Source organism: Cervus elaphus, chromosome 10 (assembly GCF_910594005.1).
Source record: "Cervus elaphus chromosome 10, mCerEla1.1, whole genome shotgun sequence".
Taxonomy (NCBI): domain Eukaryota; kingdom Metazoa; phylum Chordata; class Mammalia; order Artiodactyla; family Cervidae; genus Cervus; species Cervus elaphus.
Window position 1 is genome coordinate 49,722,327 of NC_057824.1, and position 27,995 is coordinate 49,750,321.

At 59.4% G+C, this 27,995-nt stretch overlaps 2 protein-coding genes across 9 annotated transcripts; one reads left to right on the forward strand and one right to left on the reverse strand.

Moving 5' to 3' along the window:
* Nucleotides 1-1,696: 1,696 nt before the first annotated feature.
* Nucleotides 1,697-10,561, reverse strand: NYAP1 (neuronal tyrosine phosphorylated phosphoinositide-3-kinase adaptor 1). Of its 6 annotated transcripts, none has more exons than XM_043915154.1 (7): nt 9,592-9,799; nt 8,471-8,622; nt 6,621-6,979; nt 4,633-6,147; nt 3,569-3,787; nt 3,256-3,365; nt 1,700-2,762 (listed from the first exon to the last, which is right to left on the reverse strand). In XM_043915154.1, the coding sequence occupies exons 2-7, from the start codon at nt 8,536-8,538 to the stop codon at nt 2,493-2,495; spliced, it is 2,541 nt and encodes an 846-aa protein (XP_043771089.1). In that variant the 5' UTR covers nt 8,539-8,622; nt 9,592-9,799; the 3' UTR covers nt 1,700-2,492. The 6 variants fall into 6 exon arrangements, with proteins under 6 accessions (XP_043771085.1, XP_043771086.1, XP_043771089.1 ...); XM_043915153.1 differs by lacking the exon at nt 9,592-9,799 and adding an exon at nt 9,828-9,964 and having other exon boundaries at nt 1,701-2,762; XM_043915150.1 differs by lacking the exons at nt 8,471-8,622; nt 9,592-9,799 and adding an exon at nt 9,828-10,561 and having other exon boundaries at nt 1,697-2,762.
* A 1,792-nt stretch (nt 10,562-12,353) lies between these two features.
* On the forward strand, nt 12,354-27,525 carry LOC122701818 (uncharacterized protein C7orf61 homolog). 3 transcript variants are annotated; one of them, XM_043915157.1, is made up of 6 exons: nt 12,354-13,031; nt 13,529-14,641; nt 16,929-17,095; nt 22,167-22,215; nt 24,875-25,201; nt 27,056-27,525. In XM_043915157.1, exons 2-6 carry the CDS (start codon nt 13,802-13,804, stop codon nt 27,287-27,289), a joined length of 1,617 nt encoding a protein of 538 aa, XP_043771092.1. In that variant the 5' UTR covers nt 12,354-13,031; nt 13,529-13,801; the 3' UTR covers nt 27,290-27,525. The 3 variants fall into 3 exon arrangements, with proteins under 3 accessions (XP_043771092.1, XP_043771091.1, XP_043771094.1); XM_043915156.1 differs by lacking the exons at nt 24,875-25,201; nt 27,056-27,525 and adding an exon at nt 22,656-23,326; XM_043915159.1 differs by lacking the exons at nt 12,354-13,031; nt 13,529-14,641; nt 16,929-17,095; nt 22,167-22,215 and adding an exon at nt 24,526-24,594.
* The last annotated feature ends 470 nt before the right edge of the window (nt 27,526-27,995 follow it).

Consider the following 27,995-nt stretch of genomic DNA (forward strand, 5'->3'; position numbering starts at 1 on the left):
GATACAGAGAATAGGTTGAGGGTTGCCAGAGGTGGGAGGGGGCGGTGGGGAAAAATGGATGGAGGTAGTCAAAAGGTACAAACTTCCAGTTATAAGATAACTGAGTCCTGGGGAGGGCATGCACAGCATGGTGACTATAGCTAACAATACTGTGTTCTATGTGTGAAAGTTGTTAAGAGAGTAGATCTTAAGAGTTCTCATCACAAGAAAAAAAATTCTGTGGTGATGGATGTCAACTAAACTTACCGGCGATGACCATTTCACAAAATACACATATATCAAATCATTATGTTGTACACCTACATTGTTATATGTCCATTATACAATTTTTTAAAATGTAAATAATTTAAAAGCTATTCCTTGTTCTTAACTCTTATCTCTTGTCCACACTGTCTCTTATAGAGCTCAGTCTTGGCCCTGAGTACCATCTTTATGTTGATGACTCCTGACATCCACACGTTTGTCAGCCCTCTCAAACCATCATCATTTTATCCCTAACTTGGTGTTTCCTAAATTTCAAATATTCTCACACCACTGTTATAATTTTTCATAATCTGAGTATCACCTGTACTATTATTTCTTTGCTTACTATTTTTCTTTAAACCAACTCATTAAAAATATATTTAGCCTCATCTTGTGCATGCAGTAATCGACATGAAATAACAAATAGTCTGGTGTGCTGATTGTCATTTCTCTCAATGTGCGTGAAAAGAAATACAAAACTATTAAAGTTTTTCAAAATGTTCTTCATGTCACGTAAAAGACATCTCTGGTATCATCCATTGTATTTTTGAATTTCTGGTCTAGCTGGTAACAAACCTGAATATTTGCCGTTGTTTCAGAATCAACATTCTTCCCTCAAAGTCCCTCTCAACCCCGCTTTCCATGGGTTGTCAAGCTGACCATTTCCTCAGTCATCTGAGTGCCAACCTAGGGCTTCATAGATTCCCCCTGCAGCTCCTTCATCTCCAACCAGAGGATGTTTTCTTTCAGCTGCATCTTGTCATCTGTCCCATGCCCTCCATTCTCCCAGACTCTGTTTGTAATCCTCCTCCCCGGATTCCTTCTTGAGGACCAGCCTCTTGGGCTTTGAGGCCCCTCTTTCTGCACCAGCTTCATCAAGGTTGACTCACTGCCATCTGCATATTTAAACACAATTGCTGCCCCCACCCCAATCCCACAATCATGTTGTGAGCGTGGGACTTTCTCCCTGCTCATCCAAACCTTACCTGTACTTTTAGGTGCCCTGTGCAGGAAGCCTTGTCAGAAGAGCCCAGCCCTCTCCCTCTCTTAGTCCTGGAGCATTGTCTAGTGTCAGCTCAGGGATCTCATGCCCCTGAATAGACTACAAGCTGCTGGAGGGCAGGCTTCTGTCAGAATGTTCCTGCTGCCTTGGCGCAGGGCCAGCACACATCAGATGCTCCGTTAATGTCTGCGGAGTCAGTGCACGGTGGCATTCCCGAAGACTTACCTCCAGCTGCACCTCTCCCGCTCACTTGCCATAGTAACCCTCCCTGCTCCCACCAACCAGGGGCCAGAGGGAAAACAAAACAGGTGTTTAAAAAAAAAGGCGGAGCGCACTGAAATATAAGAAGCCACTTCTAGGATCGTTAGTCTTTTAATATATTATTTCTGAAAAGAAAGGAATTAAAAAAAAGTTCCTGACATCTCTTCTGGGTTTTTTTTTTTTTTTTTAATTTAAATAAATACCCTGCCCACCCCCACCCCCCTCCGCGAAAATTCCCCTCCTTCCCTATCACCCCGCCCATCCCTGGTGCTAGACCCTCACCCTGGAGCTAAATAAGATGCCCGGTTCAGAGCAGGCCAAGCTCACTACCCAATACTGGCGACTGGTAAATACTGTGAATGAGCCCTCTGGCCCTCCCGACTCTCCACCCTCAGAGCCCCTCCCTTCTGCGGCTCCACTGCTCTCCAGACCAGTCTGTCCCTGGCTTTGCGGGGAGTGACGGGGCGGGGAGGGCACAGCTGGATGGCGGGGCCTCTGGGTACTGGGGAGACTGCCAACTTAGTTCCCTTTACTTGCCCGCGATTCCCCACTCCTTGTTCAGGAGTGGATCAGACGGGCCCAGAATTGCCTTCCAAACCGAAATAAACAACAAAATAATTACCACCTCCCCCACTCTCTAAAAGAGCCCCTTCTACCTCTCACTCTCTGTCCCTCGCTGGCCCGCCCCCCTTTCCTCCCTGACCCCTCCCTCCTCCCCCATGCTGACCTGGGGTGGGGCGGTCTACTTTGCTCAGAGGGGAGACCAGCAGGAGGACCTCACTCCCAACTTCAAGCAACCCCTCCCTCACCCTTCTGGGGTTTGCGGCTTGGGACTCCAAGCCCGACCGGCCCGGCCGATTCCCCGTCCGGGGGCAAGGGTTAGGGTGGAGGGCAGCGGGGGCTTCTCCCCGGCGGCTCTCTTTCACCTGGTCCTTCAAGCGTTCCTCTTTCGAGGCCAGTCTGGGAGAGCCGGCCCCCCGCCCCCTCAGATGGCCGTGTCCCAGAGGACCGTGTGCTGCCGGCGGCAGGGCGGCGTGCCGGACTTGCGGGGCTCGGGCCCGCGCCGCCAGCTGGGGAGGATGGGCATGCTCTCCTGCTTGCAGAGGCCGCGGTCGGGCCGGTGGCGCGCCTTGATCTCCTTGCACACGCAGCGCTTGCGCTCGATCACCTCCAGCAGCTTGCCGTCGCGCTCGCGGGCGGGCTGGGGCGGCAGGGGCAGCGGCAGCGGCAGCGGCAGCGGCAGCGCAGGCTGGGTCTGCACCCCCTCCTCCCGCCGCCGGCCCCCGACGGGGTGGGGTGGGGGAGGAAGGAAGGAGGGGGGTCAAGGACCTCAGAGTCACCAGGCCCCGTCCCCACCGCCGAAACCCCACCAAGATCAACGCGTTGCCCAGAAACGAGTCTTCTCTTGACCCCAAGGCCTCTCGTCCACTCCCCCTGCGCCCTGGTGCCAGGCAAGGCCTGTCTCCCTCAGGAAGAGCTTGCCTCATAAAAACCGTCTTCCCAGTAGGACGAATCTTTCCACTGCGGGAAGACTCTTTCTAAAGGCACCAAGGCCCTCATCAGCCAGTGGTGCCAGCCTGGCTACCCAGGTTCTCCCCCACCCGCTCGCTCTCCATCCATCCGGCGGGGACCGCCCTGAGTCCGTGCCAAGGCCCCACCCTGACCTCTCGCCTTTCCTCCCACACCCGGGCCTTCTTCCCTACCTGCTCCTTCCCAAATAAAAAGCCCAAGCCTGTCTCCCTCCTCACCTGGCTCAGGGCATCCCTGGGCTGGCTGCAGGGCCGGGGGGTGTGGAGCGCGGCCTGCCGGACTCCGGAGGTGGAGGCCGAACGCCCCAGGCGGTAGCCTCCAGTGAAGTCTGAGGCAGAAGATTGAGGAGTGAGAAAGGAAGGGGGCGCCAGGTTTCCCTCCCCCTATGCCCCGAGGACAGGAGAGGCCTGGTCAGACTGAGCCTAGCCTCAACGGAGGGGGGGATGGAGACCTGCTATTAGGAGGTAGGGCCTGGGCCCTGGGAGATTCCCCCAGCCCACCCCATCTGTGTGCGGGGGCAGATGGTGTCACCTCCGTTGCGATGGCAGGCGGGGAAGGTCTGGCAGGGTATGGGCAGCGCTGTGCGGCCTCCTCCTCGGTCCCCTCCGTGGTGGATCCTGGCCAGCAGGCCCTCTGCCCCCTGGCTCCTCACGGGGATCCCTGATGCCATAGGGCCTCTGTCCTCACGCTCCACCTTGCCTAGACCCTCAGCACTGCCATTCCAGGCCCGGGCACTGTCCTCGATCTCTGCTGGGTGACAAGGAGAGCTCAGAAGCTGTACAATGTGAAGGGTCTTGCTGTCCCCCCAGCTACACGCACCACGACCTGGCTGGACCAGGACAAAGATGTGCCCCGTTGCAGGTCACAGCTGGGAAAGGAGGGCCCCGACATCACACTTCACATACACACAGCGGAGGGACGCCAGTCCTGGCACCACCCCTGGGCTGAGAATTGTAGATATTTACTGCTGCCAAACCCTTTTCCCTGTTCAGAGGGGTCTCCCCTACCCCAGCTTTAACTTCAGAACCCCTCCAGCCCCCTACAGGGCCAGAATGATCTCAAGCGGAGAGCAGCAGGGGCTCTTCCCTAGGCGAGGGGAGAATCCCAAATTCTGAGCTGGGGGAACGTGAAGGGGGGCCTTGGGGGAAGGGCTGCATGTGAACTAAGCTCATCTCTGAGTAGGCCTGGCAGAGCATTGCGTTGCCAGGCAACCGTAGGGGCCTCCCTCTCCTCTCCCTCCTGTCTGGATGGGTTGCTATGGTAACAGCTGGGAGGCAGCTGTGTTTAGCTCCTCATGTGCGCACACTCACAAACACACACACCCCTGCAGCCCAGTGGAGGGAAGGGCGGGGAGTACAGCGGGACAGGACAGGAGGAGGAGACCAGGTCCTGCCCCCTCCCTACTCCAGGTCTTCCTGCCCTACCAGTGCACACACGCGGGGACCTCACCCCTTCAGTCTGCTGCATGTCCCCATCCCTCCGCTCTCCCAGAAAAGTTCCCAGTTCAGGACAATGGGCTGTGGCTTCCAAGTAACCCCTTCGACACCTCCCCCAGATCACAGACATCCCTGGGCCCGTTCCCCCTCCTCACTCACTGTCCAGCTCTTTTGCCTTCCTCCCTCCATACAGGACCTTCCGCTGCAGAGCCCAGCCTGCCCCAAACGTCGAGGCACCCATCTCCTCTTCCTCCTCTGGCGTCCCCGCACTGGCGATGACGTGGGCACAGGAGATGCTGGCGAAGGCCCCCCCGTCCGTCCCTTGCTCTTGCAGCTGGATCTTGACCATGGGGGCCGGAGCTCCCATCCCACAGCCCTTATTCAGCACCCCCCCGGCCTTGAGGCTCTCATAGGCAGGGGGTCTCTTGAGCCCAGCTGCTGCAGCTGGGTAGGTCCAGAGGGGGGTCAGGGGGCCTGTGGTTGGATCCGGAAGGCTGTGTGGGGAGGCCAGGCAGGCGCGGTGGTGGAGAACCCCAGCTGCTGCACCCAGAGCCCCGCTGTGGGGGCTGGACTTCCCGGGCACAGGGGGCCTCGAGCTGGTGCACAGCATCCCATGGAGGACTGCGATTTCCTTCTCCGTCTTTGGCTCCCCAGCACCCAGGGGCGGGCCAGCTGGCAGGACGGAGTGCGTGGTCACCTTGACTGCTGAGTACACCATGGTGTAAGACACGGCCTTGTCCTTGGGGGCGCCGGGGAGCAAGGCAGCCGGGGCAGGAGGGGCTGCTGGCGCCCCTGCCGCCTTGGGGCAGATCATGCTGTGGGAATTGGGCAGCTCCCGCTCCCCCCGGGGCTGGCCAGAGCCCTGGGGCGGCAATGGTGTTGAGTGGCTCCGGGCTCGGCCCGAGGGTCCCAGCAGCAGCAGGTTGGCAGCGGGAGGCGGAGGCGGTAGGGGAGGCGTCTCCCGCTCCCGGGCAGGCACTTGGGGAGCTGGGGTGGAGCCAGCTGGCTCCTTGGAGTGGCAGAGGACCGGTAGCCTCGAGACCCCGTCGCCGGGGGTTCGGGAAGCAGACTTGGCTTGGGGGAAGGCCAGGAGCGGAGGCCGGTGCTGGAGGAGGTTGGGGAAGGGCGGGGGAATTTCACAAGGAGTGGTCTTGGTGGGCGTGCCATCCCTTCGGCTCGGGAGGGCTGAAGCTGGCCGGCGGTGGGTGAGGGGCTGAAGGGATTGAGGCTGGTGTGGCGTGGAGGCTGCGGTCAGTGCAGGGGCCCCATTGGCCCGGCCTTCCCCGGCCTCCTCGGGCAGCGGGTACTTCATCTCCTCATAGATGGCCTCACTCTCGTCCGAGTCCGAGTCAGCGCCAGCGGGAGGGGTCGGGCCCCCACCCCCCAGAGGGGGCCCCGTCAGGCCTCCTCCACTCCGCCCTCCTCCCTTGAAGACATCGCCCACCATCTCGATGTACACGGGCTCTTCTTCCTGGGCGCCCGCCTCAGGATCCCCGGCCACACAGGAGCCCCTGCTGAGGCGCTGAAGGGGCAGGTTCCCCCCTCGAGGGGAGGGGGCTGGGGGACAGGACTCATCGAAGGACACCGACAGCTGGGTGTTGGGGCTTCGCCTGGGCTTCTGCGGAGGGACCTTCCGGCCGGACTCGCGGCCCTCGGGGGCTGGCTTCTGAGAGCCTGGGTAGGACAGGAAAGAAAACGAGATACCAGGCTCTCAGTCGGGGAAGGAAACGGGGAGACCCACTGTGGCCTCTTCACTCACCTGCAAGGACATTTCTGCCTCTTCATTTCCCCCAGCTTTCCTCAACTAACAGCCCCAGTTCGTTCCTTTCCTACCAGTTGGCCTTGGCGCCTTCTAAAGAACTTTCCAGAATCTGCAGCTCGCACCCTCAATTCTGCCCCCCACCCTCAAGGCCCTTCAAGGCCACCCCTTTCCCAAGAATGAACTTTTCAAGGAGCTTTTCCCTGCCCTTGAATGGTTCATCTCAGGCCCTTCCCAAAAATACCCCCCCCCCCGCCATTCCCTGTGAGAATGGAACCTTCCACTTCCTGGGTTCTTCCCCGAATGAACCCTCCAGGCAGGCCTCCCGTGGCCCAATGGATCCTCCCTGTTCCCCCTTGCGGGGGGGGCGGGGGGGGGGGTGTCTCACCTGCTTTCTTGCTGGGGGGCGTCTCTGCCCCCGACCCCGCCATGCTAAGCTTGGTGCTGGGGTGCCTCCGGGGCTTGGCCGGGGGTCTTCGGGTGCCGCCGTCCTCAGTGAGGCCCCCGGCGCCCGCCCCAGGCGCGCCCCCCACGCTGTCCATGCTGCCCACCGAGTGGCAGGACAGGGAGCGGGGGGCCATGGCGCTGCGGCAGGGGTGAGGGGTGTGCTCCTGGGAGGCGGGCATCGTCATGAAGCCCATCCTCAGCGAGCGGCGCAGCGAGGCGATGTCCCGCACGCGGACGCCCGGCCCCGGGCCGGCCCCGGGCCCCGCCGCCGGGCCTGCGGGAGCCACCTCCTTACTGGAGCTGGGGAGAGAAGACCCAGGGGGAGCCGGGGTCGGGCCTCAGGCCTGGGCCTTCCGCTCCTCTTCCACCTCAAGAGCGAGGAGGAGCGGTGGGCAACCCTGGGGCCTCCCAGGGAGGAGGGCGGGGGCCGGGGTGGGGATGGGGAGAGGCCGAATCCCAAGGCCTTGAGAAAGGGAAGGAGGCCGGGGACAGGGATGAGAGGAGGGGTGAGCCGGTGTGCAGGGGAGCGTCCCTGGAGCTGGCGGGCCCCAGCGTGGGCACCGCACATGTGGACAGCTCGGCACACGGAGAGGCAGGCCGGCCCGGGCTGCCCAGCCCTGCATGGCACATGCACCTGCCGCCCGAGCTCTGCTCCTTCTCCCCCTGACGCGGGCCCACGCCCGGCCTCTGGCCTCCCCGCGTGTCCGGCGGCTGCTGCTGCGGCCTCCGCTCCCACACCGCGCGGGCGCCTCGTTTCCCAGACCCAGGCTGTACCGCCTGCCGCATCATCAGAGAGCCTCCCCCGACTGATCTCTCTTTCCTCCCTGCCTCTCTCTCTCTTTCTTTCTCTCCCTCTCCCTCCGTTGCCATCCTCTCTCTGTTACCCTCCCAGGCTCACCCCAGTTCCCGTCCACTGTCCCTGAGCTTCTGTGTGAGTGAAGGGGGTGGGGGGCGGCTGGCGGGGAAGAGGGGCGAGTCTCTGTGGGGTGGGCTCTCATTAGGGCCCTGTCTACTAACCCTTCATTAGGGAGAGATCACTGCAGCGATAGCTCTGATTAATCTAATTAACAACAAGAATTAAACTCCACAGTTTCGAGGGGGGAGAAGGGAGCAGGGAGGTGGCTCTGACTCAGGCTCCAAGAGGCTGTGCCGTCAATGGGAGTGAAAAAGAGAAGTGACAACACAGGAGAGGCCAGGCGCCAGGTCCCGGGGGAACCAGGGGAGGGGGTGAGCAGTGGCGGGGCTGGGGGGGGGTCAGTTCCAAGCCCTGGCTCTTCTGCAGGGCCCAGCCTGCATGTCCCCCACCACACACACACGCACACACACACACACACACAATCCTGTCACTGGGAAGGGCCAAGTGGATCATCTCTGGTGTCCCTCAGATGACTCCATCCTGGACCATGAGGGCAGCAGGGCCTGCCCCTTCCAAGGTCAGGTGACAGGGGAACCAGGAGTCAGCCCCACACTGTCAGATAGGAGATCACAGGCCAGAGGTGATCAGGAGGGAGTGACCTGGGCCTCTGGGGATGGGCCAGAGCCAACAGGAGCCCCCTGAGCCGGAAGCCCCCTCAGAGGCCAGGGCAGGGGCTGGAGCCAGGAGCCACGAGCAGGACAGAGACAGGGCGTGTGCAATTCCAGCAATTTTGTACTGAGCACAGACTCTGAGATCAGACTGATGACCAGGCTGCTGGGCTCAGGAAGGGCAGAGAGGGATGTGGCCCGGCCGGGTTGGGGTGGGGGAGAGCAGAGGTGGGACAGGAGAGGGGCGCTCTGGGGCTGCAGCCTTACCTCCTCTTGGCCTCCTCTTCCTTGTGCTGCCTCCACTCCAGCTTGGTTTTTCGGTAGAGGAGGTTCATGTCGTGGGGCAGGAGGTGGGGGCTGGGGGGCCCTGCTCAGCGCCACCAGGCCCGGGGGGCGACCCTCCCTGGGTCCCGGATCCACTTGGTGGAGAGGGATGGAAAGGAAAAAAAGAAGTATGTGGGGTGGGTCGGGGCCAGGAATGAATGAGAGAGAGAGAAAGGAGCAGAGATGTGACTCGGGTCCTCAGAGAAAGGAAAACAGATGGAGGCACAGAAAACCCAACTCCGCCTCCAGGACCCACAGACAGACAGACAGGTATAGAGAGTCACACACCCTGACAAAGGTGTTCAGGGCCACAAACACACACTCTGGAGTGATCAGCCTGATACAGATCCCCATCCTGTAAATCCAGCCTGATCCAGCACACGGACAGGGCCCACAGACCTATAGCAGCCTGCAGGCACACAAACACACATTCAGACACACCAACCACCAGGTCACAGACCCATCTCTGCAAACAGAGGGCCAGACACACAAACTGACATAGGTAAACACAACCTAGAACAGCCAGACACATAGACATAAACACCCCGACACACCCACAGCACACACAGACCTCCAGATACACACAAATCGGCTGCACTGGAGTGGACGTACCTATAGACAAGGAGTTATGCCGGGGCCTACTTGGCTACACTGCACCCGGCTGGGGAAGGGGGAGACAGTCAGACTCCCTACCCCCTCTTGGGACCTGAGGCTGGTGGGGGGTGTCATGGGGGCAGGGCGGGGACGCTGGAGAAAGGGTGAGGGCACTCTGAGTTGGGCACCTACAAGACCACCCATCCATGTCTCTCCATTCCCTGCCGGCCCCTCGCCAGACCTTCGCCTGGGCCCTCAGCGACCGTCCCCGCCTCCCTCGCTGATGGCCCAAATCACCTTCCTCCTCCAGGATCTGGGAGGCTCCCGGCTTCCTTCTCCCAGTCTCCGCCCCTCCCTCTCACCCGGGGGTCTCCAGTCTGGCCCCATAGCTACCTTCTGAGCTGCGGCCTCCATACCTGCTCTGGTTTCCCTTCCCCCAAACACACTCTCCTCTGCGCCTTCAGCCTCACCTCTCCTCCTAGGCGCCCCTCCTCACAGCCGTCCTCTCCCTTCCCGGTTTGTTCCAAACCTGGTTGGCTTCATCCCCCTCTCCATCCGAAGGCCCCAGGTTCCCGGGCACCCCTCCCCTTCCCCTTGTCCTGCTACCCTGGGTTTCTCCGTCTCTCGCCCCGCCACTCCTCCCTACCCCTTGTCCCCCCATCCCACCTCCCCGCACCAAGCCTCCCCAATTTCTACATCACCGTACCTGGCCTGCCGGGCGCCGGCCCCCCCATGCCGGGCTCCGCCCGGAGCAGGAGGAGGGAGGAGGAGAGACAGAGACCGGGGGGAGCCGAACAGGGCCCTGCCGCAGAGACAGCCCCGCCTCCGGGTCCGCCCCCAGACCCGCCCCCGGCCCCAAACCCACCCTTCCACACCCTCCAAGGACGGAGTGGGAGCGGCGGGGCCGCGCTGTGCCGCTAGGCTGGGGTGGGGGGCATGGGGCCAGCGGAGCCCGCGGGGGGCACTTGGAAAAAGGTCGTGGGATTTGGGGGACCCGGAGCCAGCCCGCCCCCAATTTGGGGCGTCCGCTCCTCGCCGCCCCTCGCCCCTGCCCCGCCGGGCCGCGCTGGGTTTGGTGTCCAAGGCCCCGGCGGAGCAATCGGGGGTGCGGGGTGCCGAGCGCAGTGGCGCCCCCCAGCGGCAGCCAGGGGCCGGCACACACGCGCGTACCCCGTGCGCCCGGCGCTCCCCGGGTGCGCACCCCGCGTCCGGCCGGGGCGAGGCTGCGGCTGCGGGGCCCGGAGTGCAGTGAGGCGGCGAGGCCGGCAGGGGGGGCCGGTTTCCGGGCGGAGGGGCTCTGAGAGTCGGCAGCCGGACCATCCGCGTCTTTGTCCAGCAGGGGGCGTGCTCCCTTGTCCGCGCGGCGTCTTCCAGCCGCCCCCCAGGTACAGGGAGGGCAGCGAGGCTGTTTCGCTGGGTGCTCATCGCTTTATCCCTGCAGCTTCCCAGGAGTCCAGACCTTGTTTCACCACCTGGACTAACGTCTTCTGCCCATCCGCCCCCATGGCCCAAGTCGTCCTCCCAGTAACCTTTGACTCCACCAAATCATGAATACAGCTTTGTAAGTCGTAAATTGCCCCACATTTAATAGAAGGCATTATAAATACCCCGGGAGAGTTAACACATCAAAAATACATAACTATGGTTTCATATTTACACACCTTGGTGTGAATAAACTTTTATCTATTCACTCAACAAACATTTACACAAAGACCATCAATGTCCCTGGGACTGCAGACACGGAGGAGCCCAAGTTGATGCCGAGTGTCTGAGTTGGTGGGAAGGGGAGGATTCAAAGATAAGTTTGAATAGTTTGTAGCCAGTCATCACGGAAGGAAGGAGGCTCTGGGGGCGGAGTCGCGGGGCTGTGTTGTGAATTTTGCCAGAGGGGAGAGAGTAGGGTGAGGGGTTGTGTGGGAGGCTGCTTCCTGGACCTCATCACTTGGGAGGCCTCGGGATCTGGCTACGGGATCTGGCTGTGGTAGCCGTTGTTGCCATGAAGAGAGAGAGGAGTGCAGATGGATGTTAACAAAGACATAAAGAAGAAATATATAAACCGGGAGGAAGGGGGTTTGTTTTGTTTTTGCTTAAAGGGTGATTAAAAATTTCCATGAGCTAACCTGAGGAAGGAAGGACGGGTCAGCTAGTCTCAATGGCATCAAATGCTAGCTCTGACGCCTTGGGCAAGTAACCCAAGCCTCAGTTTCCTCAGCTTAGACACTGGAGCTCAAAACCCACCCCATGTCTGCCCTGGGCTGTTTTGAGAATCCATGAGCTAATTATGTGAAATGGACAAATATGGAGAATTTTAATATGCTTGGAAAGAGTTCCAAATGACGAACCTGGGATTGACAGCAGATGTGGTCATTAAACCCTGCTTTTGCTAAAACAGTTCCCCTCAGAATGCTGCCAAGCATATGAAAGTGAAAGTGTTAGTGGCTCAGTCCTGTCAAGCACACAGTAGGCGCTTAATGAGTGTGCGTGGATTCTCCTTAGTGAGCAGGGGATGGGAAGGGTGAGAGGTGGGGGTGAGGGAAAGGGTCCGGGTTTGTGGCCAGCCAGGTTCCTCCTCCAGGCGGGCACATCTGTATGGGTGCTGGTGTGTTAACAGCGGTTGGTAGAGAAAATGCAAGTCAGCACCTTCCTTAGCGCGTCTTCGTGGTGTCTCCCTATCTAGGGAGCCAGACAAGGACACACCTGAGTGAGAACTGTCCCTGCGCTACCACTGACAGCCTTTCTGAATCTCCTGGGTCTCCATATCCACATTTAACAAGAGGAACTTGGGCAATGTTTGGGGTTTGATTCAAATCCTCCAGCACAATACCACGAAAGATTTTGAGGATATAGAGGAAACAAGGTCGGCTGTGAGCTGACAATTGTTGAAACTGCATCTCGGGTCCTTTAGGAGTTCCTTTTATCGTTCTCTCTACGTAGAGGCATGTTTGAAAATCGCCACAAAGATCTACTTGAAAAAATAAGAACGGGAGAAAAACGGTATCTCTCTCGTTCGGTTACTGTGAAAGCCAGCGAAGATATGACAATAGCAGCTGCAGCAGCACCATAACCATTTACTGGGCGCTGATGGGGTGGCAGGCACCCGGCGGAACCCTGGTTAAGTTCCTCCCCACTCCTGCGCGCGTTCGTAGGCCAATGGCAGCAAGTGCCTACAAGTAAGGGAATCCCTGGCTTCCCCGCAAACTCCTCCCCCTTTTTCTCCGCCCTCCGCGGCCCCTCCCTCCGAGGAAGTGCTGGGCTGGGGCCCAGCAGGTGTGGGGTTAAGGCAGCCTGTCCCGGGGCCCCCGCAGCAGCGGCAGCGGCAACTGCACCAGCAGCGGCGGTGGCAGACCTGGCCCCGGGCCAGCTGGCCAGGAGCCCCAGGAGCGAGAGAGGGCGGAGGAAGGGGAGGAAGAGGGGAAGGAGGAGGAGGAGAGGAGCAGTCAGCAGGCCCGAGGAGGCAGGACTTCCTGGTGTGGGGGTTGTCAACAGCCCAGAAAGAGAAAGACCGAGAGGAGCGGAGAGAGACCCATCGGTGCCACGCGGGAGGAGACTTGGGAGGGCCCGTCGCCGCGACGACCACCGAGGCGGCAGCACCTGCGGGATCGGGGGGAGGGGGCTGAGCCGCCCCCCTCTCGCTTCAGTCGGCCGAGCCTGGGGACCTCAGAGGCCGCGCCTGAGCTCCGCCAAGGAGGCGGGAGTTCCTTCTTTTCTGGATAGCAAACTTTCCGCGGAGATGCCTTGCGGGGCGAGGTGCGGCCCCCGAAGAGAACCTGACAGCCTCTGATCGCCGCCTGTGCGCCCCCCCCCCACCCCTACCCCGAGCTGCTGGGGCCAAGGAGGCTCCAGGGAAGGGACAGCCCCACACCTTAGGCGGCCGGGACCCTCGGCCCAGCTCGGTGGCCGCCGTCGAGAGGTAGGGTTCTAGGCTGGGCGGGGCACCGGGGCAGAGACTGCCCGGGGGATGGGGGAGCTGGGGTGCCGGGGGCTGGGGGGCGGGTCCTGGGTGGGGGCGACTCGGATGCCCAGCACAGGCCTCCCCGCGGCCTGGCCGGGCTGAGGAGCAGCTTCACCCCTACTCACCCAGACCTTGGAGCTCTTGCTCTTGCAACAACTTGGGTTCGCACGAGTTTGAATCCCAGGGAGAAATGCCCGACTTTGGGTCTGGGCTGCCTCTTCCTGCTCTCTGCTCCCGCCCGGATCTGCTCGGGTTCTCTGTCTTTTCTGTTCCCTCTGCTCGGGTCTCTGTCATTTCTGTCTTTGTCTTTGGGTGTCTGGCGGTTTCCCCTTCCTCCTCCATTCTGCTCCCCAGAGAGGAAGCCCCAGAGGTGGCCTGCCCACTGCTTTCTCACATACACACACACACACACACAAACACACTCTCTCTCTCTCTCTCTCTCCTTCTCTTTCTAGTTTGCAAACTCAGCTCTGGAGTTCAGCAACGACAGCAGCAGGAAAAACCTGCCCCTGCCCCCCCACTCCCGCCGCCTCCCCTACCCTGTTCTCCCTTCACCAACTAGGCACCCCCAGTTCCCACAAGGCCCTCCTGCCATGTCGGACTCAGACATCCGCAGGGGCCCTGATGTCCCCGCCATGTGGCCCCCCTGCTCCAGGGGTGCCTGAGCCCCTTAAAGAGCCACCACCAGCTCCCTGCCCACCTTGGCCCAGTCCTGAGCCCCAGGGACCATGAGTGGGGGCAAGAAGAAGAGTAGTTTCCAAATCACCAGCGTCACCTTGGACTACGAGGGCCCAGGGAGCCCCGGGGGTTCAGATGCCCCTGCCCTGCCGGCCCCCGCTGGGCCACCGGCCCCTACCGGGCCATCAGCCCCCACCCCCGCTGGGCTACCAGCCCCGGCCCCCACCGGGCCCCCACCCCGCCTGCCCAATGGGGAGCCCAACCCCGAGCCAGGGGGCAAGAGCACCCCCCGGAATGGCTCCCCGCCGCCTGGGGCCCCCGCCTCCCGTTTCCGGGTGGTGAAGCTGCCCCAAGGCCTGGGAGAGCCTTATCGCCGAGGCCGTTGGACGTGTGTGGATGTTTACGAGAGAGACCTGGAGCCCCCTAGCTTTGGCCGGCTCCTGGAGGGTATTCGAGGGGCCTCAGGGGGCAATGGGGGCAGATCTTTGGATTCCAGGTTGGAGCTGGCCAGCTTGGGCCTGGGCACCCCTACCCCACAGCCAGGCCTGTCTCAGGTCCCCACCTCCTGGCTCCGCCCGCCCCCCACCTCCCCTGGACCTCAGGCCCGCTCCTTCACGGGGGGACTGGGCCAGCTGGCAGTGCCCGGCAAGGCCAAGGTGGAAACACCTCCGCTGTCGGCCTCCCCACCCCAGCAGCGCCCCCCAGAGCCTGGGACAGGGGATAGTGCGGGCCCTTCCCGGGCTGCCACGCCCCTGCCCACCTTGAGGGTAGAAGCCGAGGCAGGAGGCTCCACGGCGGCAGCAGGAGCAGGGACCCCTCCACTGTCCCGTGTGAAGGATGGAGCCCTGCGGCTGAGGATGGAGTTGGTTGCTCCAGAGGAGATGGGACAGGTAAGAGCTGGGTTCCAGGGTTTGGGCAGACACCTGAGGGTCAGTGCTTGGCCCCCAATTCCACACTGACCTCTGCCTGCTCCCCAGTCACCTGTCTGTCAGATCAGACTGCCCGTCTTTTTTCTTCCTGCCATCTCTCTTGGAAGCCCATTCCTGCTCCTTACGTGGCCCTTGTTTTCTCTCTTAGGCTCCCTCTTCCCCACGTTCTGTCCTTTCTTTCTCTTTGGCCTTCCATGTGTTGCCTTTGACCTGAGCGTCATCTCCACGTAGCCCAGTTCTGTCTGTCGTGGAGATGTGGCCTCCTGACTTCGGCCTTCACCTTCTGTCTTGATCTCACTTCTTCAGGCTTTGAGGGTGGAGGCCCCAGGCAGGGCTGGGGTAGTTGGGCCTCTGGGAGCTGCTGAATTTGGGGGAGAAGAGAAAAAGTAGGCACTCCACTGTAAATCTCTCCTCTGCAGTCCCCTCTCTAGTTGGGGAAGGGGATCTTCTTTCTTTTCACGAGCCACCCTCCCAGCCCCATCTCTAGCTTCGTCCCAAGACATGGAGAATTGGGTGGGGGTGAGGGAACCCGTTACAAGGGTGGGACTTGGGCTGGTTTGTCCTTTCTGCCCCCAGCTGTCTGTCTCCATTTCCCGTGTCTGAGCCTCTCCAGGATCAATCCCTGGGGGCGGCCACTGTGGAGCAGGAGAGAGGTGGGAGGCGGCCGAGAAAGGGCTCAATCCTTTGCTCATTCTGCTTGCTGCCTCCAAAAGAGGAACAAGTCTGGGCTGGGAGGCAGGATGCCTGGGTCCTTGGGGGTGGGAGGGGGTGGGCAGCCAGGGGGTGTTGGATGCATCTGTCCTGAAGGAGAAAATAACACCTTGGACGCAGGACGAAAGGCAGGGAGTGTGAGGATGAGAACTTTTCCCCTTCTTGGCCTTGGGCACAAACCACAGTATAAAAATAACCTGAGACTGTGTGTCTGGGCCTTGTCAGGACCGGTCAGGACTGGCTCCCCCCACCCCCTCCTGGCCTCAAACTCACATCTCTCATGCTACCCCCCCCATTTTTCTTGAGTTCTTTCATTTAGTTCCTACCCCAAGGGAGAATATGTGTGTCCTTTACTGGTCCCTCTCCCCACACGCTTCCAAAGCAAGCCCCCTTTGCCCCTAGTCTCGGCTCGCTCTATCCTTAAGCCCTGCCTGAGCGTCCCCAGGGCCCGCAGACCCTGCCCCTCTCCCCTCTGCGCCCCCAGCCCCCTTTCCTTCCCCCACACCCTGATCTCTTCCTGTGTGCGGGTATCCGTGCTGCTGTTTCCCTGCCCCCAAGTCTGTCTCCCATCTCCACTCCCCCCATGCCTCTTCTCCCTGGGTTGCTTCTAACAGGGGCCTGAAGGAGGGCCGGGGGGCACCACCTGGGCCCCCTTCCTCTGTTTAGCCCGGCCAACCACCTTGGACTGTCTGTTCTTGACTTTTCCGAGAAGCTGGGCCTCCTGGGGCCTCACAGAGGCGTCTTGTTCCTGTGGCCCCCGCCCTTTTGCAGCCACCTCTAGCGCCTGTTGGGCTGTGTAGGTCCCCGCCCGGGCTCCACCTCCATCCGTCTCTGCAACTTCTCCCCCCACCAGCCCCCGAGAGCCAAGCTCAGGAGCAGGACTTCACCTGAGTCCCTAGAAGTCTGAGAGGAGAGACTAAAATGGGCAGAGGAGGGGTGAGCGGGGAGGAGGCAGAGGACCAGTTTCTGAGGATTCATTCATTCTGCAAATAGCTATTGAACAAACTATAAACTCTGCCCTCTGGAGCTAACCTTCCAGCAGCAGAGAGGCAAAAATACTTTTATTCCAGATAATAGTAGGGACTACTAAAAAAAAAAGAACAGTTTAGTGGAACTCACGAGTCAAAGGATGCAGAAATGCCCCTCTGAGGAAGTGATGTTTGAGTCGCCTTAAGAAGTCAGGTGACAGAAGGCACACTCTCTGACTAGCCTCTGACTAGCGGTCCTGGCTTAGGTTGGGGAAAGATACTGGAGGGTAGACCAGAGCCCCTCTGTGATACCCCATGAGCCACTTTTTGGAAGCCAGTCAATCCAGCCCTCAGCATGGTCCCTGTTTCCCTTGCCTCTAGTACCTGCCCAGTGCCTTCCCCAGAGACAGGGGGAAAGGAGGTCTGTGGGGGAAGGACGCCTGTGTCCTCAGAAGACAGAGGGGATGTGTGGGGAGAGCTGGGGAGGGAGGAAGACTACTAGGCAAGTTGTAAGGTGGCTGGATCCTTTCTCTTGCTCACTGTGACGGTTCCTACCTGTCTGTCTCCAGGTGCCCCCGGTCGACTCTCGCCCCAGCTCCCCAGCCCTCTACTTCTTCCCCGATGCCAGTCTGGTTCACAAGTCTCCAGACCCCTTTGGAACAGCGGCTGCCCAGAGCCTCAGCTTAGCCCGATCCATGCTGGCCATCAGTGGCCACCTGGACAGCGATGATGATAGGTAGGTGGGCTCCGGCTCCCCCCACACCCAGCACCTGGGATAACTGCAGGGAAACTGCCTGATAGGTGAACTTCCCCCCAGCTTGAACTCGGAGAGGACTTCTTAAACAGAGAAGCCCGGCCTGGGCATGAAACTGGGCAAAGCTGATTTGAGACCTACTCCCCTCTCTGTGGAGAGAGCTGGGTGGGACTCCCTGGCTTAAGACTGTCAAATTGTAGACTTTTTTTTTGAGTTTGAAGGGAGTCATTGTTGTCAAATTCCAGAGCTCTTGCAGATTTAGCGATCATCTGGCCAACCCCAAGAATTTACTGGCAACTGTGCAGGAGACCAGAATGGGGAGTCGGTCTCCTCCCTGTTTCCCCCCCTCCCTCCCAAGGGCAGTGGGGCTCCTGGCTGTGGAGGTGACATCCTCAAACTCCATGCAGACTACTTTAGGGTCCCGGGACCTCTGGTACCACGAAAGCAGGGCCTAAGTTTCTCTTCTCTGCACTAGGATCACCCTGGGCTCTGAACCCTTCCCAGAGGCCAAGGCCAAGCCCGAGCCATGGAGAGGCTGGCTGTCGGTCACAGGGAAGGCATAGGAGAGCAGGATCTGCTGGGGTTTGCCCTTCAGGAGAGGGTGTCCCGTTCATGGCACGGTGGGCAGAACTTCCTGTTTCAAGGGCCAGGTTTCAACACAGGAATGTCAGCAAACCGAAAGGGGAGGGACGAAGTGGCGAGGCAGGTGGTCAAGCGGCTGCCTTCTGGCTGTGGACTGACAGGAGCCCAGGAGAGGGGCCAGGGAGCCGCCACTTTCATTCTGGAGGGAGGAGTGGGACTTCCTGTTTGAAGCCCTTGGGGGGAGGGACTTCCTGTTTGGAGGCCACCAAGGGGCAGGGCATTGTGGGTGCCGGGGGACTTGTTCCAGAGGGGAGTCTCTCCTTCCTGACTTGGACTCAAGTGGTGCCCCCTTTCCCTTGAATCAGGGACTGAGTGTTTGAGGTGGGGGCAGAGAGGAAAGAGAAGGGGTGATAGCCAGTGGGATGGAGGGGTGAGGGGCCTGCTGGGGGCACCTGGAGAATGAGGGACAGAGCAGGGGTGGGCCGAGCCGCCTCTGGGTTCCCTGCTCTAGGGAATGAGTGAGGGGCGAGGTCGGCGGGAGAGTTACCTGCCCCCGTGGATGCTATTCTCTGTGCTTCCTACCCGCTCCCCCTCCCACTCCCACTTGGGAGGTTTGCTGGCATGAAGGGTTCCCTCCCCTCCTCCACCTCTGTCGATTTCAGAGGCCAGCCTCCTACTTTCTCTTAGCAAGTTCTGCTTCCAGAAGCCTCCTGAGCTCTATTCTTTTGGGCTGTTCCTCCCTCCCTTCCTCCCACTGTCCCACCCCCTCAGACACCCCAGTCTGACCGAGTCTGACCGGTCTGCCTCCCAGCCTCCACTTTACCCTGCTGAGCTCCAAGCCTCTGGGGCTCAGGCCCAGCCCAGCCCCTCCTGCTCCACCCTGCTGGGCCAGCGGGTTTGGGTTGGGCTACCTCCTTGGCCCCCTGGAATGGGGCGTGTAGCCCCCACCTCATTTCTCTGGTGTGCCTGGAGCTGGCAGAACAGGGTATATGAGTGGCATGGGACCTCCCTTTTGATTAGGGAGAGTGGGCTGGCATATTAAGTGCCTGAATCCCAGGTGGGGAGTTGGGGGTGCCTGACCATTCTAGAAATCTGGGGATGGGAGAATAGAGGGTGCATGGTGAAATCAAACTGTTCACGTGCTCCTGAGTTGCAAGAACCTTCCGGCCTCCAACAGGGCCTGGAGGTTGAAAAGTACTTGAATAAATGGATGGATGGATGGATGAGGGGATAGGTGGATGGTTGGGTAGATGGCCAGCATGGGGGATCTGAGTATTACAAGGAATAAATTCTAGGAACTCAGGAAAGAAATGGTGCATTTGTTTATCTACTGCTTCCTTGGGGTCAGATGCTACTTCTTATCTCACATAATTCTAAGAGCAACTCCATGATCCCTCTTTCTAGATGAAGAAAACCGAGACTTGGAGGAGGAAGGTTTTAGAAACTTGTACAAAGTCACCCCGCTAGTAAGTGGCAGGCCTGCTGTCGGAGCCTGGGTCGGCCCCCAAAGCCACTTTCTCTCCACTCTCCTACTGAAATGCCTATGTCCCAAGAGGAGAGGCGGAGACAGCCATCTCTGGGATGCACTTTCTCTCCAGGACAGAGGCAGAGACGGCTCTCCCAATCCGGGCGAGGAGCCATCCTCCGCTCCCTGGCCTGGCCCCACCCCAGAGGCACCACAGATCTGGGAGGGAGTATAGACAGGGCAGCTGGATGCCACTTCATTGGCCTCTGGCCTAGCCCCTGGGGGCTCCTCAAAACACGTTGAGGAAGCAGGGTTGGCCTTTGTCCTCAGCATCGGAAACCACCCCCCACCGCCACTCTCCTAGATGTCCAGTTTCTTCCTCCAATCCTCAGTTTGAGGCTGTTTCGTTTGACCTTCAAAAAGGAGGACTAGCCTCTACCGCTGTTCTTGCCCCAGGACCTGAGAGTCCCGCAGGGCCAGAGTCCCCTGTTATGTGCTGCACAACTCCAGGGGGCGCCACTCACGCTTGAAGTCATGACAGTTTTCGAGAAGATGGCGATAAGCGTCTTGAAAGATTTTATTCTGACTCACACAAAGTTGCTTGAGGGGCTTGTGGTGAAGCCTGAGCCCATCCAATCAACTTCAAACTTCCCACTCCAGACCCTGATCAGGAATTCCAGCACAGTGCCAGCGGTCCCTCACTCTGGGGTTCTCAAAGGGAGGGCTTGGTTTGCCAGAGTCCTGGTCCCTTGAAATGCTAATGTTAGAAAGTGCCAGTGGAAAGTGCTGTCAAAACCTCTCCAGCACTAGACACACAGGAGATAATCATCTATCAGCCAACAAATGTTTATTGTTGTATTTTTCCTTTATTTCTGGCAAGAAGGAACAACTTACTTGGCATCTTTACCGAGTGTCCGCCAAGCAAGGCCAGTGTTCCTATTCCGGCGGAGCTGCGCCACTTTGGTCTCTGAGTGTCTGTGTGTGCTGGTGGGGGTGGGGGTTCTCCGGTGGCCCAGTCTCCACCCAGGTGTCTTGGTTTGAAACACCTCGAAGCTTAGATGCTCCAGCCGGCTGGCCCTTCCTCGGCTCTTAATCTTGTCCTCTCCCCGAAAACTCCGCGTGTCCTAGGTGTCCTTCCCCTCCCTCATCCTATCCTGCCCTCGCAGGCCTGGTTCACCCTGTTGGTTACTCCACCTGTCAGCGGCTTCTGCACCCAGACCTTGGATGGGAAGTGGAAAATTCCCAGTGCCCTCGTGCGCTCTCCCTGGCTGCAGGGCCCCATGCACGGGTCACCTTGGGTTGAGTGCTAATTCCCCCCACGGGGAAGCAAGTTGGAACTGACAACCAGGAGAGAGGGCTTGACGAGGGAACACAGGGGCGAGGCAGTCAGCATATGGGGGTATTGGGGCCACCTTGCCCTGAGAGGGGCGGAGCTGGGGGCCAGAGGGCAGGATCGGGGCTCCTGCGGTCCTGGGGTGGAGGGCTGGTCTCAGGGCTGAGGCGGCTGAGGCAGAAGCCTGACGGGGCGGGTGGTGAGCCACGGGGTGAGGAGAGGGAGCCTTTGAGGAGAGGACAGGGCGCAAAGGACAGCTCAGGCCCTGGGCCATGGCGAGACCAGCTTGGGGGAGAGCCAGATTCTGGGACCCAGAGCCTGGCCCTGGGGACCATTGAGCCAGGCTTGAGTCGACCTCTGGTGGCCACTTAATAAACTGCAGCTAGACCTGCTCTCCCCTCCCTGCCATCCGCTCCCAGGAATCTTCAAAGCACCTGCGCCTCTTCCCCAGGATCCCACCTCCATCCCCTTCCCACCTCTTCTTAAGCTCTCGCTCCCTCGGAGATCCCAGATAGCAGACCCAGATTCCGGGTCCATAGGCTGGTACTTGTCTTTCAGGCTCTTTCTGTTGCTATGGTAATCTTTCCCATTCCTCCTCACCCTCACTGTAGGAGGTGTGGGGCACCCTCTGGCTGGGCCCCAGGGGCCACCCCTGATGTGGCCTTAGTGCTTCAGGGAGGTGCTTCTAGTCCAAGGGAGATCACACACACATCAGAGACGCCCCTCACCCCATCACCTCCACTCCCTCTCTCACCTCCCAGCCGAGAGCAGCTGAGGCCTTGAGGGAGGCCAGTGTTCACCTGGAGGGGGCAGGATAGGGTCAGAGGTGGGAAGAGGCCTCCCAGGGCCAGGCTCCCCCTTCACACCCTTCACAGCCCTCCCTGACCCAGGCTTCTGGCCCCGCAGCCCCTCCCCCGACTCGGCCCACCAGCTGACTGTCCTCAGCCGGCCCCCTCCCCTCCGCGCCGGGATTGGTGCCAGCGTGAGAAGGGGACACTGGCACTGACCGTGTCTGGGAATTCCCGCCCACCATGGAGCCGGCGGGAGGGGGTCCCCGTGTCCCCGAGGAGCCAATAGCAGCCAGGCTTTGCCCTGGGGGGTGGTGTATATCTTTCACGCCAGCACCCCCTAGGCACTGTCTCCTTTCTGCCTGCCTGGCACCAGCCAGACTCTGCTCTGCCCGGGGGGCTTTGAGCCCCCCAGGCGGTCCTTCTGCTGCAGCCCTCTCCCTCTGGGGAGGCCTGAGGACTGTTCCCCCTCGGGCATGGCCCAGCCAGGGGTGTCTGTCAAGTCCCTGGTGTCCTCCTATGAGACCCGAGTGGTGGGGATGGCTCCGGCACCTCCCCGGAAAAGGGGCTGTGTCTCTTCTCCTTGCTCCCCTCGGGGAGCGTCCCCCATCCGAGGGGCATCTGGACCCCCACCCCACCGGGGCCTAGGGGGGCCTGGGCAGCGGCCCTCACCCCGCCGGGGGATGGACAAAACCCTCCTGTCCCTGATTCTCTACTGTCACAGGTACAGGCAGGGGTCTGGGTGGGAGGCTGCGGCAAATGGGGCTCATGGAGGAGGCCAGAGCCCACACCGAGGAAGCACCTGGAAGACAGTGGGCTGGGGTGTCCAGACACCTGGCCTGGCCCCTGTTCCTTCTCACCTCTCATCTCCCTGTGTCTCTCCAGTGGCTCCGGAAGCCTGGTTGGCATTGACAACAAGATCGAACAAGCCATGGTAAGAGAAGCCATCTTGATCCTAGCAGGTCCCAGTTCGCGTGCAGATGCCCAGGCCCCAGCCCCAAAGCTCCATCCCCTCCGTTATCAGGGATACTGACTCCCAGCTGCTCGACTTGCTCCCAGCTGGGTTCCCTTGGATCCTCTACCCCTTCTTGTCTCCACCTGAACCCTTGACATACCTTGGTTCCTAGCCTACTCCTGGCCACCATCTCTGTCTTTGAGCCCTGACCTTGCCTCTGTCCAGCGTCCTTACCCACCCCCATCCCCCACACCCTGCCCCTTCCCTGGCTGACTTCTTCTTCCCCAGCAACCCCCCGTCATCTGGGAGCAGGGGGATCTCTTAACACCCACCTCCTCAAGGCACCGGGCAGGGGCTGAGGGTGGGGTGGTGGCCTGGGACCCCTGACACTTCTCTGCCTGTCCCTGGACCCCCCCCAGGACTTGGTGAAGTCCCACCTCATGTTTGCGGTCCGGGAGGAGGTGGAGGTGCTGAAGGAGCAGATCCGGGACCTGGCGGAGCGGAACGCCGCGCTGGAGCAGGAGAATGGACTGCTGCGTGCCCTGGCCAGCCCCGAGCAGCTGGCCCAGCTGCCTTCCTCGGGGGTCCCCCGGCTTGGACCCCCAGCGCCCAACGGGCCCTCAGTCTGAGCCTCCCTTCCCTCACAATGTGCCTTTGGGGGCCACCACAGCTGCTAGGCCTTGTGCCAGCTGCCTGCCCCCCTTCCTATGCAGCTTTAATGCCCCCTGATCCCTGGGGATGGGAGTCGAAGGCTGAGAAGGGGCCTGGCCCCACCCTTCCTTGATGCCCGGGGACTGGGCTGGGGCATCCCCGCACATTGATGGAGGAGGGAATGCATCAGGACGGGACGTTGGATGGAGCCCCCCTCCTCCTTTCCCAGCCGTCAGTGTTCCGGGACCCCCATCAATAGATGGCTTGGGGGAGTTGGAGGCTCCCTGGCAGCCGTCCCCACCTTGTTCCCTGGAGCGCACCCCCCCACCCTCTGCCTCCTCTGCCAGGGGAGGGAGGACGGACAGTGTATCTGGAAGTTCTGGGATTCAGGTTGTTATTGAAATAATAATTATAATTAAAAAATCCGAAGAAACTTGAATCTGGAGGTTGGCATCTTGTTGCTTGCGTCCAGATGGGGGACCGGCACCACCAGTTTCCACTTGTGGGGGAAAAACTGAGGCTGTGGGCTTCTCTGAAGCTCTTGCCCGGGCCGGGGAGGGGAAATGTGGCTCAGCGTGGAGATGTGGGAGGAAAAGGGAGCCCACGGCCTGGGTCCTGGGAAGGGGCAGGCGAGGCGAGGCTGAGGGAGTGGGGAAGGGGGGGGCGTCGGCCCACGTGCTGGTGGGGGACAGGGGAACAATGGAGCCTTTGGTGATTGTGCAGGATCCTTCCCCCCTCACCCCGCCCCCAGCTTCCCAGCGTGTCCCCTCTGCGGGCTGGATCCGGGTGGCGGCTTGGGGGCGGGGCGGGGGGCCCTGAATGGGCCCCTTGTCTCAATGCTGGGTGTGGGCCAGGCTCCCCGGGCACACTATGCCCTCGCCAGGCCTGGCCAGCCTCCGTGGCCTCCACCCCCAGCTGGCTGACGCTGGGGCCTTGCGGGTGAGCAGGCCCCTCCCTGACAGCCTCAGCTCCCGTCCCAGGCGGAAGGGGCAGGGGAGAAGGACCCATCTAGTGGGGAAGCGAGGAAGCAGCAGCCGCCATTCGGGACTGAGAGAGCGGTCACCGAGAGCGGGATCCTGGGGGCTGACTTGGGGTTTGGACTCCCCAACCCGTGGCTCCCTAGATTTACGGCTTCGGCAGGCTCTCCTGGTTTTCCCGAGTCTCAGCTTCCTCCTGGGTGAAATGGCCCTGACAAGAATACCTACCTGAAGGGCAGCTGGGAGGGGTTACATGACATCATACATGGGAAATGCTCAAGGAGCACCAGGTGTTCATGTGAGTTTCCCTTCCTTGGATTTGGGGGAAGGAGGGTTGAGAGCACCAGGATTGGCTCTGGGGGGTCCTGGAAGGGCCTCGGGGGTTGGGGTCAGGGCCAGGCAGACTCTCACAATGGTCTAGAACTCTCTCTCCCTCTGGGTTCTCATCCACTTTTGACTCCTCTCCCTGTCTCAGGGAGGGGAGGAAGGGCCTAGGATGAGTCACTGGGAGGATCTTTCCTCCAGGATTCCCTATTTCTTTCCTCACTGCTGTGCCTGAAGTTCCCCAGAGACCCCTCAGGTGGCGGCCACTGGCCCACAGCCCCTCCCCCTCCCCGTCCCCACTGAACTAAATGCTGGTTCTGCCCCTTTCTTGGGGCTCATGTAATTGGGAGAAATGGCAGTGGTTATTAGGTTCTTCCGATGGATTTGGCAAAAGATTAGCCGCTGGGTAAGTTTCAGAGCCCCTTTCTCCCGACATGCTGGGGTAGGAGATGCTGGCCAGTGACCTCCAGGTCACAGAAACCCCCCCACTTCCTCACCTGGCGTCCTGCCCCTCCTGGCCTCCAGTGGCCAGACAAGCTGGGGAGGGAGGAGGTGAGGGATGGGGCAGCTGGGGAGGAGGCCGGGACACTCGCTGCCCCTTCCCCTCTGGGCCTTCCCTTCTCCTGACAGTTTTCTCTTGCTCCGCCTCCTCTCTTCTGTCCTTTCTCTCCCTGTCCGGTTCGTAGGTTTTCTTCTGGAAACACAAATCTAAGTCAGTCATCATGGATCATACTGACTCCAAGAAAAATGAGTTGAAGGCAGAGAAGGCTTTCAAGGTGTCTGAGACTTTCAAGTTGGTTGAGCCCCCCAAGGAGGCTAAGATCTCCAAGATGGATGTGTCCCACAAGGTGGCTGACCCCTGCCTGTTAGCCAAGACCACCATGGATGGGGCTGCGGTGGAGGCAGGTCGCCATAGGAGATCACTGTTGCAGCTGCCCCAGGCTGCCATCAAGTCCGTCTCCATGCTCATGGCCTCCGCCCTGCAGTCTGGCTGGCACATGTGCAGCTGGAAGGTCAGCACTATGTCCCCTTTGTCCCCAACAGCCCCTCCCTTCCCTTCCGCATCCCCCTTGCTCATTCATGCCGGTGGGAATGTAAAATGGTGTGGCCACTCCGGAAAAACCGTTTGGTCACTTCTTATCAGACTAAACATGCAATTATTGTATGGCCTGGTGATTGTACTCTTGGGCATTATCCCAGATAAATGAAAATTTATGTTCACACAAAAATCTGTACCTGATGTTCATAGCAGCTTGATTCATAACAGCCCAAAACAACCCACCTGTCCTTCAAGGAATGAGTGGTTAAACTTCACTATATCCCTACCCTGGAATGCTGCTCAGCCATGAAAAGGAACAATACTGATACATACAACAACTTGGATGGCTCTCAAGGGAGTTATGCTGAGTGAAAACAACAAATTCCAAAAGCTTATATATATATATATATATATATATCATATGATTCCACTTACATTATATACCATTCCAGAAATAACAGAATTAGAAAAATGGTGATCTGATTAGTGGTTTAGTGGCTTCCAGGGGCTGTGCTACAGAGGGAGAGTTGGGGGAGGTGGATTGCTTATAAAAGGGCAACATGAGGAATCCTTATGTGGATGGAAATCTCCTGTATCTTCACTATGGTCGTTGGATACATGAACCTGCACATAGGATATAAAATTGGGTAGACTCCAACACACAAAAACACACAAATGAGTGCAAGTAGAACTGGGGAAATATGAGTAAATGCAGATCAGTGGATTGTATTGATGTCAATATCGTATGCACTAGAGATCCGAAAGATTTTACTATTGAGGGAAAATAAAGGGAAAATCTTTACAAAATATTTTACTATTGTAAACAGAATAAGGAATCCATTTCTCACAAGTGCATGTGAGTCTACAATTATCTCAAAGTCAAAATTTTAGTTTAAAAAGGGAAATGTCTAGCTCACCATCAAGTCAATTTATTTTGGTTTTGAACAATGTTTTACTACATTAATAATAATTTTTAAAAGTCCACCTTGGGAATTCACTGGCAGCCCAGTGGTTAGGACTTGGGGCTCTCACTGCTGAGACCTAGGTTCGGTTCCTGGTTGGGGAATTAAGATCCCACAAGCTGCTCAGCGCAGTCAAAAAATAAAATAAAAGTTCACCTGGTGCCCTGTGGAGGGAGGTCAGAAGGGGCCAGGAGTAGAGAGGCAGGAAGACCCACTGGAGGTGCTGCAGTTCAGGTCAGCAGGGAAGAATGCTCTGGATGGGGAGGGAGGCATCAGGTAGAACAGATTAATGGGTTGGAGGGATATTTAAGAGGTAGAATTGTTGTGCCAGGTGCTTGATTGGGTGGTGGTGAGGGGAGAGGGACAGATAGAGGTCAAAGCAGGCTGGAGCCATTCACTGGGAGCAGAGCTGACTTAGGGAAGAGAGTGACGAGTTTAGGGCGTTGGGACAGGATAAGTTGAGGTGTCAAAGTACATCTTTAGGGAGATGTCTAGGAAGCAGTGGGAAATACAGGCCTGAGGTCAGGAGAGAGCTTTGGGTTGGAGACTGTCCTTCATTTCTCCATGGAACTCTAGTGGGGACTCAAAGGTAGGTCAGACATGGTCCCTGGCTTCCAAGAATTTGCGTGCTGGTGTTGAAAACAGATGAGTCCACAGAACAAATCGTGTATAAAACGTGGTGTAACAGGGCAAGCCCCAGAGTAGAGACAGCCCCAGAAGGCTTCCTGGAGGAGGCGGTACCCAAGCTGTGACCTGACAGAAGAGGAGGTATTAAACAAGCCTTGCTGTTTATCTGCAGGTGTTTTCACCAGCAGTTTCTCCGTAGACCACGCTGTTCACCTGTGCTCATCTTCTCTCTTTCACAGTCATCTGTGAGTTCTACCTCAGTTGCCTCCCAAATGAAGACCGGGTCCCCCCTGGAGTCTCGAGAGGCTGCGATGCTGCGGGAAGTGTACCTGGTGCTCTGGGCCATTCGGAAACAGCTGCGGCAGCTGGCCCGCCGGCAGGAGAGACGGCGCCGGCGCCACCTCCGGGCCCACATGGGCCCCCAGCCAGACCCAGTTCAGGGTCTGAAACAGGATGCCCGGAGTCCCCTCTAGGGGGGAACCCCACATCCTCAGAAAGCCCCCACCTCACTCTTAGGTAAGGTTGATGGGAGAGGTTAGAGCAGCGGGCCAGGGGTTGTGGGTGAGGAGAAGTTGTCACACTGTCACCTCTCATCGAGACCTGGAGGCCTGGCCGGGGGGTCCCACATACACTCCCCTCCACTCCTTTTATTCAATTTGTAAAAAGAATTATCAAAATGTTGGGAAATAATATCAGATATTTCCGAGTAGATGTAGAGTGTGTTTGTGGGTGAAGGAGGGGAACCTGGGTGGGATATGGGAGGGCGGCCTGAGGCTCCAGCCTGGACACGTGTGGGAGTGATCTCTGGACCTGCTGGGGGGGTGGGGGGTGGCGGTGGAGGGGGGTCTGGCCCTGGGTCACACGCTTCTCAGGGCAGAGGGCCTTTGGGGACTCTGCCCCGCCTGTCACGGTACCAGGTATGGGCACCGGTTCATTGAGGACACGCTGGGAACCGGGTGCTTAGCCCGCGCTCTCCCTGGAAATCCTGCAAGACGGACTGTTGCAGATGCTACGGGGCTCGTCCAAGGCTCGTCGCCGAACGAGACCGCGCTGGACTCTCCGCCTCCGCAGCCAGCCCACCGCTCTGCCTCTCCGGCCTTCCTGGGCCGGGCCACAGCGAGGGTCAGGGGCGCGCACCTGGCGGCCGCGGACACGCATTAGGGCCGGCGGTCCCCCACT